This window comes from Gopherus evgoodei, chromosome 1, assembly GCF_007399415.2.
Source record: "Gopherus evgoodei ecotype Sinaloan lineage chromosome 1, rGopEvg1_v1.p, whole genome shotgun sequence".
NCBI lineage: Eukaryota > Metazoa > Chordata > Testudines > Testudinidae > Gopherus > Gopherus evgoodei.
This window is the reverse complement of record NC_044322.1, coordinates 16,309,264-16,331,255: the sequence shown is the minus strand read 5'-3', so window position 1 is coordinate 16,331,255 and position 21,992 is coordinate 16,309,264. Positions and strand designations below refer to the sequence as shown.

General features: G+C 40.8%; 1 protein-coding gene across 9 annotated transcripts in view; it reads left to right on the top strand.

The window, feature by feature from the left end:
- The window catches only part of DLG2 (discs large MAGUK scaffold protein 2), a 1,569,268-nt gene that overhangs the window by 1,027,162 nt on the left and 520,114 nt on the right, over window positions 1-21,992 (top strand). For all 9 annotated transcript variants that reach the window (XM_030558530.1, XM_030558473.1, XM_030558462.1 and 6 more), the window contains one exon: window positions 12,371-12,421. In XM_030558530.1, the coding sequence (XP_030414390.1) occupies window positions 12,371-12,421 (51 nt within the window). The remainder of the gene's footprint in view (window positions 1-12,370; window positions 12,422-21,992) is intronic.

The following is a 21,992-nucleotide window of genomic DNA, read 5'->3' as shown; positions in this document are numbered from 1 at the left end:
TCTCTCCACATGTCTTCTATGGGTTATTTATTTTGCAGGATGTTTAACCCTTTCTAGCCATGTGACAGTAGATGTTTGTACATTAAAAACATTCTTAGAATATTTATTGCCTTTCTTTTTATATAATAACACAATCTTCCTTTGAGGAAGCATGCTATGGATTGAACTGACTTCTGTTTTTCAAATGCATTGTATGTCAAAAGCTGTTTTGACTGTGTTGCATGCCTGGATGCTCTGCAAGGATGAGGCCCACACACACAGGTGAATTAATTGGCTTTAATGAAGGTTAAGTGACACACCCGCAACGGGAACTCCACGCGTTGCTGCCACTGGCTTGGGGAGTCCAACGTCCGAACAGCTCGATCAGGTGCGAAGTTCCATGCGCAAGCTCTAGCCCTTAGCAATTATAGCATCATGCTAATAGCATGCAAACTAGCCTTTACATATGCAATAAGGGACTTTCCATCAGCAATGGCCGCCTCCCCTGGCCTCGGGCCAGGGACTTTCTGCAGACGGTCTGCAGTTCCCCAAAACACCGAGGCTTCCCACAGAGGGCAGTTTTATCCGGTTAAAAGCAGCAGCTGCTAGCAACTTCTGTCCGCTAATAACCTCTCCTTGAGAAAGCGCAAGCCCTCGCTCAAACCGTAACAATGTCTTCCGGGGTCCCCTACATACTAGAATCACAAGTCTTTCAGATCTTTGTCTTTACTTAATGCGTCATTGAAATATCTTTAGCATTATAGATACAATGATGATTCAAAGTAATCTGAAAATAAAATACCATTTTCAGAATACCAAGATCATTGCAATGGAATAGCATTACATATAATTTTCAAGCTGACCTTTCAAGATTTCTGTGCTACAGTTATAACACTGCTTAGTTTGTCTTCATTTTATGGAGACAGAAATACAACTAGAACCAGGTAATATATATATATACACTCAACACTTGTCTGGCTTTGAATACATGATTTTTTATGAAAATTTAAAATTTCTCACCAAGTTACTGTGAAGAATATTTTCCTGCTAGGAAGACTGAAGTATTTGGGACAGGTTTTTGAATTTTGAGCAGGGTTGGTTGTTACTGGTTACGTACAGCAAATGTAAGCTCTTTAGGGCTGGGACAGTGCATTACAGGGAGGGAGCAGGCACACTGTCAGTACTTAACAACAAGAATGGTGTCCATCTTGTTTACCTGCTTAGCTAAGGAGGGTCCCTAGCAGAAGGCCTTGAATTTAACTCAGCCTTTCAAATTCCATCCTTTTTCTGAGACAAAATAGAGTTGACATGAGGGAATTGCGCTATGCTCTAGTATGTTACCTACACAGACACAAAAGAGCCATGCAGGATTTGTAGGGGAAACAGTGGTCCTGCTTGATGATCCCCAAAGATACTGGTGAGGAGAAAAAATCATCCATTAAAGAGGCCAGTCCTCTAGGCTTTCCTGTAACAAGTCTAGGCAAGAATGTAGGAGAACTGTGTGGGACAGAAGATTGAGTAACCATGTGGGGGATAAGTTCATATCGTTTAGATAAGCTTCCAAACTCCAGACTTTTTGATATTCCCATACCTGAATTGAGACACAGTTTAGCTATGCTGAAGCTGGTTTACAGCAAAGTTCTGCACGTGGTTTGACTATGGTAATACTTGTGTTTGCATATTTTATTCCCCTTCCGGTAACGGAATCTTGTCCTTCATTTCATTGAAGTCAACACTCCCAATGACTATTAAATGCAAAATCAGTTACATTTGTGCAAGCCCACTGAAACTCATGGAATTGCATAGGTGTCACTAAGGATTTGCTTTGACCCTTCAGGACTTGCATTACAGTTGATGTTGCATGAAAAGGAAAAAGCTCAGGTTAATTCTTGGATCCCAGTTTGAATTTTCAGATCTAGCAATTAGAAAAAAAATCCCACAGATTTATTTGCAAAACAAAGCACCTTGAGTGTGGAAATGTTGGGCACAACAAAAAGGAACATCCAGAAGCTTTTCAGGGTCACCTTTTTGGTTAAGACTTCACTGTAACATTTACAAACTATATGCAACTACTATTGTCTAATTTATAAAATTATTGTCTTGCAAATGTTTGCATCACATTTTGTTTAAAGGTATTTATGAATCATAAGTAGAGTTGCAACATTCATTTCCTACCTACAATTGGAAAAGTATAATAAAGTGGTTAAGAAGGTAGTGGGCTCCAACCACTGCTCCTCTTGCTGAGGACAGTCATTTACCCCCCGTCTGTCTGTCATGTCGGTCCTCATCTCTCCACTTAAACTTACAGTATTTTGGGTAGGGACTGTCTTCTTCACATAGCACAATGGGTCCCTGGCCTCATGGCACTGTCATAATACAAATAAATAATAATGCAAACAAACAAAAAAGATGTAAGATGTAAAAGATGTAGTTAAAAACAACTTAAAAATAAAAATAATTTATCCTTCTGTTCATTATTTATATTAACACCCATCATTGTTTTCTATCCAAACGTATTAGTGTCATCTATGTATTCCTATTAAAATGACCCACTTTTCTCTCATGAATGGATCTAGATTGCAGCCTATATTTGTCTACTGTATATTAGCCTAGAGAGATGCCAAAATTTGATCTATGTTTATGTTGAGTTTTGTTTGTAACTCTGTGCTGGCACGTTTAGCAGAAGTTTCTCTACATAAATGACAGTTTGTTCATAATCCCAATGCCAGAATATAAATTACCCAAACATATTCCAGGTTAATATTTTTTTTTCTTCATTTCTTGTCCAAAATTCTTTAGTCTGTTTGCTAGGAGGCCTTCTAAGGCTTTTTCTTTCATTAAAGCGTAACAAGTATCAGAGGTGCAGCTGTGTGAGTCTGGATCTGTAAAAAGCGACAAAGAGTCTGTGGCACCTTATAGATTAACAGACGTATTGGAGCATAAGCTTTCGTGGGTGAATACCCACTTCATCATGTCTGACAAAGCGGACGAAGTGGGTATTCACCCACAAAAGCTTATGCTCCAAAACGTCTGTCAGTCTATTACAGGGGTCTGCAACCTATGGCTCACGTGCCAAAGATGTCTCACGAGCCAATTTTTAATGGCACGCTGCTGCCTGCCAGAGTCAACATGCTCGCTTCTTCCAGCAGAGGCAGAAAAGCAGTGGCGCAGGGCCTTGGGGAAGGGGGTGGTGAAATAGGGGCATATGCCCTCCTGCCCTGACCCCACCCCACACACCCAGCCTTGAGCCCTGCAGCCCCACACACCCCCCCAGGCCCATGCCCTGAGCCCTGTGCCCCACACACCACCCAGACCCCTGCCCTGAGCCCTGTGCCACCCTCATAAACACCCAGCCCTCTGCTTGACTCCTTCACCCCCACTCACGACTCCAGCCCTGACTCTGGCACTCCCACACATACCCAACCCCCCCCACCCTGACACCTGCACCTCTTCACATGCGGCCAGCCCTCTGCCCTGACTCTTGCACCCCCCCACAAAACCAGCCCAACCACACCCTATGCACCCCCCCCACATCCTGACTCTTACACCCCCCACATCCCCATCCCCATCCTGAGCACCAAATGGGAACTCCTGCACACACGCACGCACACACACACACACACACACACACGCACGTGCACACACACACACACACACACACACACACACACACTCTCCCACCTGCACCCCTCACACCAAATGGGAGCTGCCCAGATAAGTGCACCACACCCAAATCTCCTGTCCCAACCCTGAGCTCCCTCCCTCATTCTAGCTTCTGGCCAGACCCTTCACCCCCAGCCCTGTGCTGAGTGCCCTCCCACCCTCAGCTCAGAGCAGAAAGAGGAAGAGAATGGGCCAGAACCAGGGAGAAGGTAGGTACCCACTGTATGTGGGCAGGGCCGGGACCCCAGACCGGCAGCGGGCTGAGCGAATCCCGCAGCCAGGATCCCGGCTGCCAGGAGCCGATGGATGGAACGCCTGAGCGGCAGTAGGCTGAGCCGCTCAGCCCACTGCTGGTCTGGGGTCCTGGCCGCCGGCCCTGCACAGCCCGCTGCCGGTCTGGGGTCCTGGCTGCCAGACCTTTGCCAGCCGGGGTCCCGGCCACAGGCCCTGCTCAGCCCGCTGCCGGCCTAGGTGAACAGAACCCCAGACCAGCAGTGGGCTGAGCAGGCCGGCAACGTAAGATCAAGATTTTAGTTTAATTTTAACATTTTGAAAACTTTGTTAATTTTACAATACAACACTTGTTTAGTAATAAAATCTATAGACTTATAGAAAGAGACCTTCTAAAAAACATTAAAATGTATTACCGGCATGCGAAACCTTAAATTAGAGTGAATTAATGAAGACTCAGCACACCATTTCTGAAAGGTTGCTGACCCCTGGTGCCATAGGATTATTTGTCACTTATTAAAGGGTAACATGAGTGATGAGAGGTTTGAACAGTGTATTGGGCAAACCAGTTTAGCTACAATAATAATATTAAGCACATGTAAAAAATGTGACATCTTCAAGCTGCTTTACAGTCATTAATCTGCACAGCACCCGTGTGAACATGGTCATTAAGTAGTATTGTTCCCATTAGAAGGCGAAATTGAGATAAGGATGTTCTGAGTTGCTCAAGGCTGTAGGAAGAGTGGGGAAGGGCTGATGGTATAATGAGGAGTAAGGGGTGGGGTAAATTAAACAAAGGAAAGTTTAGGATGAGGATCAGAAATAATTTACTAATAGTAACATTTGTTAGATTGTGGAATAACCACACAAGGAAAGCAGAGTAAGTGCCACCATTTGAGTCATATCTAAAATAGGATTGCACAAAGCATTTGAAGACCACAAAGCACTCAAGGGAACAACTTTGCATTGGTAATGGTGTTCTAGAATTGAGGCTGCCAAAACCTGGCAACTAGACTTCATCTGTGCAACTCTATGTGAGGCTGCTGCTCCATTTGTACATAAATACAGTGTGATGGTCACCCTTAACAAGTTCTCAGTGACCTTACATACCTCAATAATGTAACCTAGAATCTGCATTACATTATTCTTTATACAGCTAACCTTATCTATAGAAAATGGGAAAGGTTTTAAAGCCACTCAGTTACTAAGGGCAGAGTTTTAAAAATTTAAATAGAGACTGTATGCTAGAAACTTTTCCCTTGGCATCCCCCTTTTTTCAATGCCCCGAGTCCCTGTGTCTTATACAGTTAGTCTCAGGGTTTTAATATGCTTCCTGCTGGGAAGTTTATAGTATAATAAGGGGCAGGAGACTAGATAATCTTACTTAAAATAAAAAGGTGTTTGAGTTTAGGACTGGTTCATGTTATATGAAGACGTGAGTTTGTCCAAGCTGCAAGGGAATGTTCATGATGACTAATCATTTTATCGGTATCAGAGATATCACATCAAGCTGTAATTCATTCCTAGCTTTAGTACATTTTCAGTGTAATACATCTGTCTACTTTCATTGGTTCAAGGTTTTGTCAGTTGTTATGGGGTGGATTTATTTGTAAATGTAGAGTAGATTCCACATTGACCAGGTTCTTATCTGTTTTAATAAACTCAGTTGGTGTGTTTTTGTTTTTAAATTATTCTCTAGCTCTTAAACATTGTAATTCCAAAGAAAATTACTAATCTCTGACAAATAGCATTTACCATTTGGAAAAGAATAGCCAAATAAGTCCAAGGACACATTTACTTTGCACTCTTAGTTGATGAAGCAAGGTCATTGAAACAGTAGCAACTCCCGTTGAGTATTTTGTACATAAATTCTGATCTTAAAGTGCTAATGTACTTCTAGAAATGTATGTGTGTAGAAATGGAAAAACTGATGGATGGTGCTCTAAGAATTGTGATGGATCTTGCCATACTGAAAGTTTATGCTTAATCTTGCATTGGGGCATCAATAATATCAGAAGTACAGAACAGAGTGGAGGAAACTGAGTGAAAACAGTTATGAAGCTGTCTAGTAAATGCAATGAATGGCACACAAGAGAAACCTGGTGATATTGAACACCTGCAAAGTCATTTACTTGAGACTCGCTTTCCTTTTTACTGTGAAAGTTCTGAATACTTTTCCAAGGCCAAATGTCATTGAAAGAAAACTAGTACCCAGGTCCGCTGAATGTACTTCTGCAAATGGCTGCTGCGTGTGAACTGAATGACGTGATTGTGGAAACAAATCTGTCTCCGTTCTATCTGAGAAAATATAGTGATCAATGTATGTTTTAGTAGTCAGCAGTGACCATTAGTAAGTAAGTTAAAGATATCCTACAGAAGAGCTTTAAGATATAGGGGTATTAGGGATTTCAAGAAATCATCAAGCAAAATGCATTGTGATGTTTCAACAGCATGAGCCTGTGTAATAAACTATGTTGTGAATACCTACATTAGTTCATTCAGCTAGATAAAATATGACTACAGTGGGTCTCAAACTTTTTTACTAGTGACCGCTTTTACACAACAAGTCTCTGAGTGCAACTCACCTAATAAATTAAACACACTTTTTAATATATTTAACATTATTATAAATGCTGGAGGCAAGCGGGATTTGGGGTGGAGGTTGACAGCTCATGACCCCCCATGTAATAACCTCACGACCCCCGATTTGAGAACCCCTGGACTACATGCTCGTGGGTTGTAGAGGAAGCTCTTATGGATTTAGTCATGGTGAGGCTGAGAGTAAAATTCTTCTTCATCATTATGTATATTTAATTGTGCTTTTACAAACATGAAGGAATACACATCCTCCAGAGTGGCTTACAATCCATACAATATAGACAATGAAGACAAGACAAAAACCAGTGTAATAGTTGATGAAGTGGAGAGATTACTGGTGAGCAGGTTAAGGTAGCAAGGGTACCTGGAAGGAGTTGCATGGGAGTAATCTGAATTATGGTGCATAAAAGAAGAAGCAAAAGTGAGAATGAAAGTAGTCAAAGGAGAGGGGATTGTGAGGAGGGTGGGCAATGGAAAGACTAAGATGAAATGGGAATAAAGATATTCAAAGATTGGGTTAAGTTTTTGGTGAAATTAAGTTTGTGAAGAGATGCAAGGTGGGGAGGTGATGTAGTAACAATAACTTAAGGGGAGCTATGAGAGAAGATGGTGTTATTGGCGGAATTGGATAGAGAGGATAAAGTGAGATGCAGGCAGCTCAGAAATGAGAAGAATCTTGTAATCGAAGCAGGAATTGATCAAAGCTAGTGATTTGATGGAGGATTTGGGGGATATTGAAGAGGATGAAGCAACAGGACACCAATCATTTTGTGAATGGATGAGGTTTCCAGAGAGAAAATATGGGGGGCTGAGGGCTGCAGAAACAGAGAGAATGATCAATGAATAAAAGGCCTTAACTTTCTCCCATTTGACATAGCAAGGAGGAAGTAATATGAGCAGCATACAGTTTATTGTTAAGGACCCTGCAGCAGCAAATCATTAGATTATTGACTAACAGTTGAAACTTCTGTGAACCCTACTACTTTGCAATGAGGTCAAAGGTGATCTCTTCCACCATAACTAGTATGTGATGAACAAGCTTGTTGCTGTGTGTACTGTAGCCTTCTGCACAAGTATCAGTTTTCTTTAGCTTGGCAGAGGCAGTGGAGTTGATGGTTGCAGTTACTAGGTAGAGGCATTTGTGTTGCTGAAGCCTGTGAGAGCCCTACGCTTGGTGCCATGTATAGTATATATATATATTTAAGAACCATAAAGTGAGTATTTGCTTGTTTTTATTCTCCTCCGTACTTGTATCTTTATATAACAGCTTGTCTTGTGATTTTACAGGCAAGAAAAGCTTTAACATATGTAATTTATTCTTCCCTTCGAGGGGGTCAACAAATTGCTTCTTTGTTTCCTAAAGGAAATATGGGGGCGGGGGGAAGAGAATGTTACAAACTGAGATTAAAAAGAAAGGCCTGGAATCTTGGATAGGAAGAACATAAAAATGCACTCAGGTTCTCTTTGAAAATGAGGATTGATCTCACAACTTTCTGGCAAGCTCTCTATGGTACTTGTAAAAAGCAAAATCATATTTGAAAGCTGATTGTTGTCCTTGATAACATTACCAAATAATTTAGTAGACTATTTCTATGTTTGTGGATAGAGGCAAAGACACTTTACTCCCCCCTTCATCCCCGCCCCCCAAAAAAAGTGAAGAAAAGAGATTAGTAATTTTTTTGCCAACTATAAAGTAGTTCTGAAGATTAGTGAAGGATTGCAGCCAAAGATAAATGATAACTGGAGGAATATTTTGACCTCATTGATTTGATTGCAGAAATCATGAAGGCCTTTTTAATTTTCATTCCCAAAAGTGTGTAAAAATGTCTATGATACTGCCAGCTAGAACTGTGAAATTCAAAAAGATTATGCAGCAAAACGAAAAATTCTTAAAGACTGCTCTATGATCACTTCTCTAACATGAATTTGGCAGTCTTGTAGGGTATAAAGAATGGGGTGCAACGGCAACTAGTGAGGCCATGCAGCCAAAAAAACCAGAACCAGTATAGACTAAAATTCGACCTAGTTGGTGTAGGGAACTAGTTTTCTGACTGATAATAGCTAATTGCTAATAAAAGTAGATATCTCACTCCAGATAATCAATTTGACAGTTTTTCAGCTATCATAAAGCTACTGCAGTGGGGTAGGTCGACCCTGGCCACTTCCCAGCCACCGTGGTTTGACAGGAGGTCCCTGGACCTCTGAGCCCCCATGGGTCCCAGCCACCCCTCAGCTGCCCAGACCTTTCCCATTTTATCATGGATATTTTTAGTAAAAGTTGAGGACAGGTCATGGGCTTCCCTGAATTTTCTTTATTGCCCATGACCTGTTCATGACTTTTACTTACTATATCCAGCCTTATTTATTATGTGCATTACTGTAGCACTTAGCAGCCCTAGTCATAGACAAGGACCCCACTGTATTAGGTGCTGCACAAACACAGAACAAATAGTTGGTCCCTGCTCCAAAGCACTTACAATCCAAGTATAAGACAGGAGACAGCAGATGGATACAGACAGATGGTACTGTAGGAGACTATCTGTGTCAACCTCTTCAGGCAGCTGCTGCTGACCTACTTAGACATTATCACAGGAGATGGGGCTTCCTGCATAGGGGTTCTATCTACAGTCAGGAGGAAAAGGGAAGACATTAATTGGAGGATGCAGAGACATTAATTGGAGGGGGTGTGTGTGTGTGTGTATGTATGTATGTATCTATCTATCTCTCTCTATATAAAAATACACACAACAGCAACAAAAAAGTTTAGACCAAGATTAGCCATATACTTGACCCTCACTGTTATGAATCCTGATGTCAGCTATGAGAATCATGCTTTAAGGAGATATGAACTGAAGACATTTTATTTTTTCTGCTAAGATTGTGGATGATAAAATTAAATCCCCTTAAGCTGTCATAATAAGGATCCTGTTTGTGTGCAAATACAGGTTGGATATTCAGTCTGTGCTTTTTTCATTAATTTTTGTACAAAGGATTGTTTCCTTTTAAAGACCTTCTTCCCCACCCCCTCCACTCCGTTTTGCTGCATTAATAAGATTTTAATGCAAAGGACAAGTGATTGTAAGCAGTGAAGCAAAGAAAAACCTTACGGAGCAAGACTGATAAATTGAAGACATAGATCTGACTTCTCTGCCTGCTTAAATAATTTAAGATAAAAGAAATATTCATCAAAATGGAGCCATGCAGATCGCTTTGATTTTATTACCGTTTGTCAAAAAGGACAAAAACCTAGGAATAGCTATTAATTCTCCAGTATCAGTATGCTTCCTATATAATAGTGAAGCAACATCTTTATGTTTTACCAGTTGGTAAAACAGAAGGTTTATTAGTTGACAGGAACACAGCTTAGGGCAGAACTTGAAGATAGGTCCATCAATGACTATTAGCCACAATGGGCAGGAATGGTGTCCCTAGCCTCTGTTTGCCAGAAGCTGGAATTGGATGACAGGGCATAGATTACTTGATGATAACCTGTCTGTTTCATTCCTTTTGGGGCACCTGCCATTGGCCACTGTCAGAGGACAGGATACTGGACTTGATGGACCAATATGGCCGTTCTTATATTCTTATGTTGTTAGCACAGAAATCAGTGACTTTCAGCCAAGTCCATCTTGCGGGGGAGAGGAGCCCAGAGCGAGGGCTCTGGTCCTCCCCCTGAGCACCAAGCCAGCCAAGACTGACTTGCTTCCAGCTGCCTGGCCCCTGCCCTGCCTGTTGCTCCTCCTCCGGACTTTGTCTTGCTTTCTGGGCCAAGAGTCATCAGGTCGCATCCCCCTCCTGGGCCTGAGTTTACGGAGAGGCGACCATAGCATCCATGAAAGCAGCTGGATTAACCCCCACAAAAGTCACACACACTTATTCCCACCACCTAGACGTTGGTGTAATACACGGGAAACTGAGGCACACAGCATTCATGCAAAACAGTAAGACTCACAACATAACAAGGGAAGATCCCCACTTCATCACATCTCTTCCCCCTTCGAGACCGAACTGAGCAGGGTCACTTTAGCCAGTAACCTGGGGAAGTTCAGGCCCTGCTCTCAGGGACAAAGCATCAGCTATAACATTTGCAGTCCCCTTTAACATGGACCAACTCCATCTCATAATCCTGGAAGGACAGATTCCATCTTACGAGCTCGGCATTGGCCCCTCTCATTTGGGGCAGACATGGCAAGGCGATTGGTCCGGGTACGCAGTGAAGCACCGTAAACACAGAAGACTAAATTTCTTATAGGAATGTTTCTGCTAATACTTCTCCACCTTGTAATATGATTAGTAAATCAGGTCATGTAATAAGTATTATAGGTAACTGTATAAGAAAAAGAAACACACTGTATGACTGAAGCATTTTATTCTTCAGTGCTATATTTTGTTTAACTTGGGTTTTTGACCTTTTTATTTTGATTTGGATTTTTTGGTTGGTTAGTGTTATGTTTTTAGGGGGCTGGGTGGGGGAGGGTTCTGGGGTTGTAAATCTGTATTATTACATTCAGGATTTACCAAAGCTTGGATCACAGGTGAAAACATATCTACATCATTAAAAAATATGTACAATACCTGAGATTATTGCGCAATTCTGAGGCCAATATGCATTCCTTTAATGAAAGTGAAATATTTTATAGTAATGCATAAGGTTTTGTTTGGTAGACCTGCGAACCTGATAGCGGTGTTCACATTAGAAATACCTACATACGTACATTAGAGCTGTGGTTCTCAAACAGGGTTATGCAGAGGTCTTCCCGGGGGACATCAACTCATCTAGATATTTGCCTATTTTTATAACAGGCTACATAAAAACTACTGAAGTCAGTACAAACTAAAATTTCATACAGACAATAACTTCTGTATACTATACACTGAAATGTAAGTAAAATATTTATATTCCAATCGATTTAGTTTATATGATAAAAATGAGGAAGTAAGCAATTTTAGTAACAGTTCTTTTAAGAGATGATTTATTATACTTCTTTACACTTTATATTTACAAGATACTTAACTAACCTTGATTAATCTGCACAACCAGCGGACACCTCTTCAGGGTATTATCTCTATTTAGCAGATGAGGAAGAGAGGTTAAGTGGGTTTTTACAAGGCTGCAGAGAAAATCCATGTCCTTGTCCACTACTTCAACCAGTAACATGCATTTTATTGAATAATTTCTTGCCTGGCACATCCCATTTTAGTACTTTTGCATTTTGTACAATTTAATTTGTTTTCAGATTTAAATTAAACTGAGGAAACGAATTGGCATGTTAATGTTTTTTGTAATTCATATGTCCATTGTAAAACTCTTCTGCCATGTTTTTGCCCTAGGTTAGTGTTGTAAACAAGATGCTGTATTTCAGTGTGTTTATCAGTGAATTATTTTTCCAATAAAAACAATGAATTTCTCATCTGGCAGTCAATATTGTTGCATAGTGTATTTGAGCTTGTAAGGCAGTGAATAATTAATAGCCCTTCTGCCATTTGTGGCCAGAACTTCTAGAGATGCTTTCCCATGGAATTGTACAGCTTGGAAATTATTTAAATATTTGTGTCAAGTCCACAAAGTAGACTCTTAATAAGTAAACTCAAATGATGTATCTCAGCAACCTGTCTTTCAGGTCTGCCTTGTACACAACTATCACTGATTTCAACTGGGCTTTCAGGCCTTAATCCTGCACGATTCAAGTCAATAGGAGTTTTCCCAGTGACTTTAACGGAAGGCAAATCAAGTGTTTGAGTGTGGAAGACTTGCAGGACGAGACCCTTTATTTTGAAAAGCTGTATTCTCGCAAAGTAATGGGACATAAGTGTATACATTCAAGAGTAAAATATGTGGTTTATTGCCTAATTACCTTCAATGCACTGCTAATGGATTTTCTGTTACATGCTTTCTTAGGTCAATGGAACAGAAATCGAATATGAATTTGAAGAAATTACATTGGAGAGGGTAAGTATGAAATGTTTTTTGTATTATAGAAACCAGTGAAAATTTGATTTTCTGTAGCACAAATAATGCAATTATGATGAAATAATATCATTAAAGGTCAAATTCTAAATTTCTTAGTCAGATAACATTTTCCATTTTAAGTGAGGACTTCAGTATTTGTCCAATACTTTGTAAATATGAGAAATCAGCAGCGTCAGCCTTTCACATGTTTGCATGTCAGGGTCCTGAATGCTTTTCCTATTCATAACTATTACATGGCATTGAGGTCTGAGTACTCGGAAAAGACCATCAGGTGATGGAACATCTGGGTGCAATGATTATTTTTCTTTGTACTTTGCAAGCTGGAAGTATGGAAAGCTTTCCTCACTTTCAGCTTCATGGACTTTTATGTCTGTTCACAAGTAAAGAAGAAATTTAGCACAGATAAGCACTTTATAGAAAGATAATTAACAGCCTTTCAAATTGTAATGTTGTAGCAACTGTGTAAAAGCAGGGTCCTGTATGTATACCTGTGTATGTATAAAGGCATGGACAATATTTGTACAGACTTATTTCTTATCAGTATTAACTGTGTGTGGTATTAGAACTGAAATCTTGTATTGCTAGCTGTGCAATTTAAACACAGCATTGGAAAAAGTGTAGATTTAGGAGTCACTTTGCCATCATGTCTTCCTAGCCTCAGTGACATGTGTTTGGTTGCTGGTTACGTAACTGGTTTTTTTTTTAGACTGCAGAAGTAGACTACAGACCTCTTTCAATTATCTTTAAACTAGTATAAACAGGCTACTTTCTATATAAAATAGTGGAAAGCAAGGCCTGATTGATCAAAATGTGACAATGTTACATGAGCAAAAGCCTCATGTAAGGTAACTACCTATTCTTAAATAGCTAGTAAGGGCATGTCTACATGAGGACTAAGTCAGTAGGACTAAGTCATTTAGTTAGCTCGTTTTACACAGAAAATAATGAACTTTGCCCTTATCTATAAGGTTTTACAAGCACGTATAGGCAAAGACATAAGATAAAATAGGAATTGCCTCAACATTGCACTTCCACTGCGCATAAACAACACTGATTTGTACAAAACACTTCCAAACCACCACCCCCATATACGTATAAATAGCTGGATATACAATGGCACAATTTCAGGCATGAGACTCAAAATAAGAGCAATAGGTATCCCCAATGATATTGCCCTGGCTTTTGCATTTTGCATTGGGTGCCTTGCTGACTGCTCAAACCTCTGAGCAAGTCTCCGTACCTAAGCCTCTCACCCATTGCTAAGGATTCTCCCTTGCTCTGACAAATATTGCGCAAAATACAACATGCTGCTATAATCCTTGGAATGCTTTCTTTTGCTGCTTACAACCTATTCCAGAAACAGTGCCAGCTCCCTTCCAAATGCACATACCACTACCATTCTGCAACTACTGAGGTGGCAGTTAAAAATTCCTGCCTTTGGTCCAAGGAACTTTTGAATGGCTTCATAACAATGGAAGCTGCACACTTACTCAGCAGCAGAGGATAAGCTCGGGGTCTCAGGATAATTGGAGCAATCGCCACACCGTTAATGTCTATATTGTTCTTGGAAGAAAACAGTCCTTTCTCCATGACATTAAAAAGAGTTGAGTTCTGAAAGAACCTAACATCGGGATCCTTCCAAACCACCCAGTATTTGTCTGTAAACCTGCCCTGATGGTCGACAAGTTCTTGGAGCACCATGTAGAAATACAGCTTTCTGTTTATGAGTTCTGAGCTCTAATCTGGGGCGGTCTGAGAGGCCCATGTGTGCAATGCCATTAGTAACCACCAGAGCATTACTGAGCTGTATAACTCGGTGCAACAGTATCTTTTCCATCTGAACACTTCTACACATCTGAATGACAACGGCCCCAATAGTCAATCTCGCCACACCAAACTGATTCACTACAGCTCAGTAGCATTCAGGGGTAGCCAGCTTCCAGATGGCAGTGGAGACCTGCTTTTCAATGAGTATGTGGCTCTGCATGTTGGTACACGGCCATTGTAGCTCTGGGGTTAGTTCAGCACATATCTTCAGAAAGACTGCCTCCCCCATCCTGAAATTCCCTCATGACTGTTGGTCATCCCAGGTCTGCAGAACAACCTTTTCCTACCAATTCACACTGGTTTCCCAAGAAACTATGCTACAAGCTATGAAGCTGCTCCATGAACTGGGCCTCCACTATAACTTGCTCGATGTCTTCCTCTTCTTCCTCATCTGTGTCCCAGTTCCACAGCTGCTGAAGACCCTCCTGCTACTGGAGATGCTCCTGCTGCTGCACCTGCCATGTCATCTGCTTGGTGGTGCAGCTGGCACAGTTGAAAGACAAATTCATCTGGCTTTGAGTGCTGAAATACAGCTCAGTCAGCCTCTCTGTGTCTGAGGTTGCCAGCATAATGGCATGAAGAATGATTGTGTTCATGCTGGTTGATAGCAATTCAAAAATGGAAGTAGCCCTCCAAGAAAGAAAGTATGGGGTGGATGCAGATGAATCATGGGAATTTTAATTTTAACTAGCTAGCTTCTGCTATGCATATCACAATACACACCAAGAAAAATCCCCAAACACACACCACTCAGCAGTGTAGCAAAGGACCATAGAATGTTATCAGAGGATGCCATGCACTCAGTTTGCAGCAAATCGCTCCTGCGTATACACAGTGATGCTCATTGGTTGAGGACACATCATCCCATGCGCACACTATTACTGGTACCACTCATTACCTGGTGCACATAAAAAGCTGAGGGTTAAACTCTCTGTATAGACAAGCCCTGAGACTAAATGACTCATTGCACTACTTCTTCTGCATATTGCACTTTTCATTATCTAGGAGCATGAATATCATGACCGTTACACTTTTAAGAGACACAAGTTTTAATTTGTATTGATCCGTTTTCCTGTGTGCTTTAAAGCAAAGCACAGGAAGAGCCATTCCCTGTGTATCATCACAATAGAACATGTAATAGTTATAGGCACATTTTATCTATGGTTTCTCAAACTATTTGGGCATCTCTAGCTATTTATTAGATGAGAGTTTTCAAAGGTCACTGAACAGAACACATGCCTCCTGGGTAGTATTTTGAGTACCACTTCATTTTTAATAGATGTGTAAAGTTATCGGCTTACATAGTACAGAAACCGGTGTGTTTTTTGCCAATGCTGATGTAGATAATTATTCCTATTATATTTTAAATGTTCTTTGGTAAGCATTTGCACACACAGTTATAGTTTCTAGTGGAAGACACTTGGAAAATTTTCTGGCAACAGCTGAATCTGTGGCTACTTGTTCTTACTATTTGAAATGTTCAGTGACACTTATCAGTACTATTTTTCAGAAATGGGAAGGAAAAAGGATGCCCATCTGTTTTTGTGAGAGAGAGAGAAAATAAAAGTGATTGCATTTAAATGCTTGTTATATATTTATGTTACAGTGACAGTGTTTTCAGAAGAGGTGAGAAATACTTCACATTAATTATCCATTTTCTTCTACAAAGAGCCGTAGAAATTAGATTGGAAAATCTTCTCCATTTAATGGCAAAGCTGCAAAACTATGTTAGGCCAGTGGTTTGGAAATACAAAAACTATACTACATCAGTAGCAAACATAATAAGCTTCCCCTCTCAGTGCAGTTTCTGAGCTACTGTAATTTAAATGTCATCAGTTATTTATTTCACTTATGATACATTCCTAAAACTTACAATTGCCAGCTTGCTCATGCATCCCTAAATTGTAGCTACAAAATAATTTAGGATTACCAGACAAAAAATAAAATGGATTGCTGTCCCTTGGGGCAGCCGCACTTTTCCCTGCTTTGTTAATTGTCACAATTAAAGGAACAGAGATTGGGCACGGATTGCATTGCAAAGCATTGCCCATTTCCATAAGCCTGGCAGTGCCAAAGTTGCACTCTTCTGTGGTTGACCGGTTGGTTGCAATATTGATTATGAGGAAAGTCTATAGGGACATGGCGTTGGCAATACTCTCTCTCGAAGTGTTGAAAAAATCATTAGTCGGGCATAAATATTTAATAATATAGTAATTAATCATTGGAATAACTTTACCAAGTGTCATGGTGAATTCTCAATTACTGACCATTTTAAAATCAAGATAGGATGTTTCTCTGAAAGTGATACTCTAGGAATTATATGGGGGAAGTTCTATGGCCTGTGTTACACAAGGAGTAAGACGAGAGAATCACAATAGTGCCTTCTGGCCTTGACATCAATGAATCCCCCTCCCCCAAATTATGATATTGGTTCTCCTTTTTATTTGTCTTCTGGTTTTTAGGTTTTAAATTGCATTTGGGTCATATTATCAAACTTTTCTCTTTAACCATGAGTGTCACAAACTTACTTCTTCTTTTCTTTTCTTTTCTTTTGTTATTTTGTGAATGTAAGCTGAGATTCTCACATAATCACAGGATTCCAAGAGCTGGGGCTTTTTATGAAAAATACCAAATATTATGAGACTTGTGATTAAAATTGTGAGAATAATTATGCCGTGGAAACCACCGAGCTGAAGAGTGGGGAGCAGTCCCAACAGTAGTGTAAGAGTTGGGTACAGCAGTGTCCTCCCACGCACTGCTGGGGAATCTAGTATATCTAGGCATCAGACTCTGGCAGATTCCCCTCCTTTAGAGACCCAGGCTGGGGCAGGAAGTGCAGGAGCTCCGAGTGTGGAGCCAGCGACAGAAATGCATTCTCTTTTCTACCTTTGTGCAATACTCCTTCCTCAGCTGCACCAAGCATTCTTTGGCTCACACCTTGATTCTGTCCCACTGTCTCTATATACCCCTTGAAATGCTTCAGCCACCTTAGAGATCATTTGATTTTTCTATACTAATTTATGTACATAAAATACAGATCCAGCAGCAGTATAGTGCTTGAGGCAGGTTGCAATAAACTGCAATGCCCAAAAGCACACTTAGATAGTATTTCTCAAAATAAGTCATTACTTTCCTCTACCTTTAGTAATATAAATACACAGTAAAAAGGAAATGCTGTATAGAATGACTCACATTAGTGCAGTGGAGTTAGGCCTCCATTATTTCAGGGCTGAAAAATGCATCAGATGCCTACTAGGCAGGGGGCTAAACATAAGCCAAAGATAAAGGGCAGGTTGGATGGCCTTAATGCAGAGACAAAGACCAGCCCAGCCCATGTACACTACTGTGAAAATTCAAATTGCAGGAATTCTCAATAGGATATTGCACCCACGCTTGGAGGCACCATCTCCTGTTTATATGTGGGTGATAAGCTTGGAGCTTTCCCCTCTGATTGTGAGAAATTCTCTCCCCAATTCGAGTTGGAGTCTCCTAGTTATTGGGCAAAGAGGGCAGGATTGAGCATTCAAAAATCACAAGTCAAACCCCAAATACATTATTTTTTGTTAAATCTCATGACTTTTTGAACTTGGCTTCTGGTTTTTGAGACTTTAGGGTTCATGTTTTCCAGCGTTTCTGTGCAACCAGCGAGGCTAGGGACTAACTTTGAAAGTCAAGTTTCTCATGTAATTATGTGACTACAGGAGTTGAAACTTTAAGAATAACACCAGATGTTGTGAAACTAGTGATATAATATGGAGAGTCAGCAGCATGGAGAAAGGGATCTCTGCTATTTTATCCTTTCCTAACACAGATCCAATCTCTCCCTTTCCTGGTCACCATCAGCCCAGTCCAGCCCACTAATAGGCAACACATTACAATGAGACAGGTCTGCACTTCTCCCTGGCCCTATCCTCTTCTTGCAAGGCATTACTTCTGTGGTTGATATAAGCTGGGACTAACCCTCTCCCCTCTAACTAGCAGTTCTGCTAGTTTCTCTGCTTAGGTCCTCCTCTTTACACACCGTGCTCTCTGAGGAGAAACTCATTCCTATTGTTCTGCTTAGCCCCTACCCCACTGCTATCCAGGGCCGGCTCCAGGTACCAGCATTCCAAGCAGGTGCTTGGGGCAGCAATCTGCAAGGGGGGCAATCCGTGTGTTTTTGCACCCCAAGCAGCGCGCCAAATTGCCTCTGTGGATGGCGGGGGAAGTCTGTGCGCCACTAGGGCGGCATGCGCGTTTCTGCGGTGACGGCAATTTGGCCTCAGCTTCTATGTTCAGCTGTCTGTGGCGGCACAGCTTCTGTCTTCTGGCTGCAGACAGAAGCTGCTGCCGAATTGCCACCGCTGTAGAAATGTGTGTGCTGCCCTAACAGCACACCAACTGCCCCTGCCATTTGCGGCGGCAATTCGGCATGCAGCTTGGGGCGGCAAAAACAGTAGAGCTGGCCCTACTGCTATTCCTTAAACAGCTGAGCTATTTGCTCCATATCCTCTTCAACTGCCCGCTCCTTCTACCTGGTAAATCAGTAAGACAGTGCCTAACATCACTCAACCCACCCTCAGCTGCCGGGAAGAAAACCTGACACTTGTATTAGCCTAGATAGCACTTCTGTTTGTCCCAGGTTTCTGAATAATAGGATTTTCCCCAGACTGGTAACTGATAAGGCAATGAATGTCAGACCTGCTGAGGAAACGATGATGGATTTTGCTAGCATAGCAGCAAATATCAGAAAAGGACCTTGAAGAGAGGATTGGAGAAAGGCAGGGAGTTGTTAGATAAACCTTTAAAATAGTTCATGGCCAGATCAGGGTTTGGGTAGAGAACTTCATTTTTCCCCCTGTTTTAGCTGGTCCATTTTATGAGTTTGCTAAAAAAAATATTCACTTAGTTACTTGTAGAGTTAGTTTTAAAAAAATGGTATTTCCATCCTGTAGGATATTCCAATATTTTGACATTTTGTTTTCATCCCAAGTCAGTATGAGAAGTTAAATTGGCTAGTTTTTTTGTGGAGCTTAAAATTTGGGGAAAAAAATTGGAAATATTGAAATATTTCATTTTTTCTTGATACAACATTGAAATGTGTCTCTTTGAGTGTCATGGTGCTGCCTGGAAGTTCTCTTACTCTCCCATGATGTCCCAAAATGGTTCAACCAAAGGGAAGACTGTGGTGCATTTTGGGACAGGTCGTCTAGCCAGGGAACCCAGCCCACAGAGAAGAATGAGTTCATGATGCACCTGAAATATAACTCCCATGAGGCACTACAGCAGTTGAAGTGGATGCAGTTCAATGTTGAACCTCATTGAAATGAAACATTTTGATGTAGTTCAACGAACAATAACATTTTGATTTGAATTGGCCTCATTTAAATATTTTGTTTAGATTTTCTTGATGGAAAATCAAAAACTGTTGGGAAATTCAAAGTTTTCCATGAAAATTTGGGATTTTGCAGAAACTGTATTTTCCATCAAGAAAATATTTTTATGGAAAAAATCCATTAGAGAGAGACCTTTGTCAGATCATTCTGATGTGTTCTATTTAGTATCTGTATCTTGACTTCCTCAACAGAGAAGTTGAAAATCTGCCTCACTTAATTATAAGAAACTGTAAAATACGTATTTCAGTAGCACTTCCGGAAGTCAGCATTTCTGTTTCAGCAGAAAATGGTTTTGGTTCTTATTTTCAGGCTCTGAGGGGATGTGGGCATTATTGCTGGAGGAATCTGGACACGGTTGGATTTGTAGAGCTCCCCAGAATTCAGGTGTCTATTGTGTCATGCTATCTGGAGTGGCTCACAACTGAGAGTGCTAACCTCAGGGCAGACTGTCAGAAAACAGGGCAGACAGCCCAAGCTGGTGGTGTGTTCTATAATTAGATTTCACCAAGCCAATAACAAAGTGAACTCCTGGATCACTATACCAGTCTTACTATAGAGTCACAGACAGTCCCCTTAGATGCTCCAATCTATCTTGCCACCCAGACAAACTGGGCTTTGTGGTAAAGGGAAACTTATAGCAAAAGTCACATCACATCAGATTGTTCCAAGTCCCAAGAGACCTTTCACTTGCTCCAGATCAGTTGGTACTCTAGTTATTACACCAAAGACAAGACTGGTAGTTAAGTCTAGGAGTAAACTAACTAAAGGTTTATTAGCTAAGAAAAGGAAATGAGAGTTATTGAAGGGTTAAAGCAGATAAAATATATGCACAGATGAGCCACAGTTTGTAATGCCAAATGGTGGCAGTGATGTAATAAACTGCCAGTTTCTCAAAAGTCCTTTCAGTGTGCCCAGGTTGTCTCTGGGAATCTCCGCTTTGCATCTGATACACTTCCCTGTAAGAGTTCAAATAGTCTGGAGATGCAGTATCCTTCCTTGAATCCACACTCATCGCTTCTTCTCACAGAAAACAAACTGACAGTATCACTACCCACATGGCTTTTCCTTTGACGGAGTGAGGAATGCATTTGGAGTCTTTGACCTCCCATCACACACAATGATTACTTGCTTTGAAATTAGCACTTTTCTCTTAAAGTTCTTCATTTGCATTCCACCAAGCTTCTTTCTCATTGGATAGGTTATTTACTTACGGGGTACACACAATGTAAATGTTTGCTAGTACATTATAACAGGATACAGATAAGTGAAAACAGTGCAAGTAACATCCCACTAGTTTTCAGGAAGTTTAAACACCAGACACATTCTTATACATTTAACAATCACTTTGACCTATAGTAATACACAAGTGAATTGGCCTGTGTCTCTGGCATGAGCTGGCACCTGGTCTGCCAGGGTCACATAGTCAACTAGAGGTTGAACTTTTTGAACTTAAGTACATTTTAGGGTCAAAGATTCACAAACAATCAGCCCTATATAAAAAGGGACAATTGCAAATTCATTCTCATCTGCTTCTGATGTAGTAAGGAGCCTACCTGAGGTCTATGTTTTTCTCTCCTGTGTCCAACAGGTGCAGGAATAGGATACCTTCATTTAATGATATTGTTTTCAGCACTGACTTCCCTGGTGAAAGCCAGGAAGTTTCCAAATGCATTCCATAGAGTATTGAAGAACAACAGAAATTGGAACGTTTTCCATTGTACAGTGCACAGAATCCTATCTGGTTTGTGTAGCTCATATGAGCTGCTAAAGTAAAAGTTGTATTTACAGTCTGGATTTTGGCAGGAGTCTTTTTTGTATGTATGTGGTGTCAGCTGGGAGCTATATCTGGAAAGTGAGGATCGAAGTCTAAGGTGTTTTTTTTTTTTTGTTTGCTTTTTTGGTCTTTTTTTAAAGCCTCTAGACACCAGCCATATTTGTGTTTTGTTCAGGCAGCAGTATATTATGACTTCAATATTGAGAAGGGGTCAGCAAGTGTTGCAATGGGGAGGATGCACCTCTCTACAGCTCACAGCAAGTAAATGTCAGCCTTGAGGGAGTTATCAAGGAACAGCTAGAATGGTAGAAATGTGTTTTCAAGATAGAGACCGTCAGATCTTTACAAAGCTCAAACTGTAAAACAGTGTGCACTGGGTTCCTTTGAGAAGTGTAGGGTGCATAAGTCCATGCCTGATGATTGACAGTAGAGTGGTCTGACAAAACATAATGGTTAAAAAAAAAAACCTTCTAAAATTAGTGTCCCCCAATTAGTCATGTTGCTCTGCACAACGCACAGTGTTGTTCTCTCTGTGTTTCTTTGAGTGCATTATTGTTGTGGATACCACCCGCTT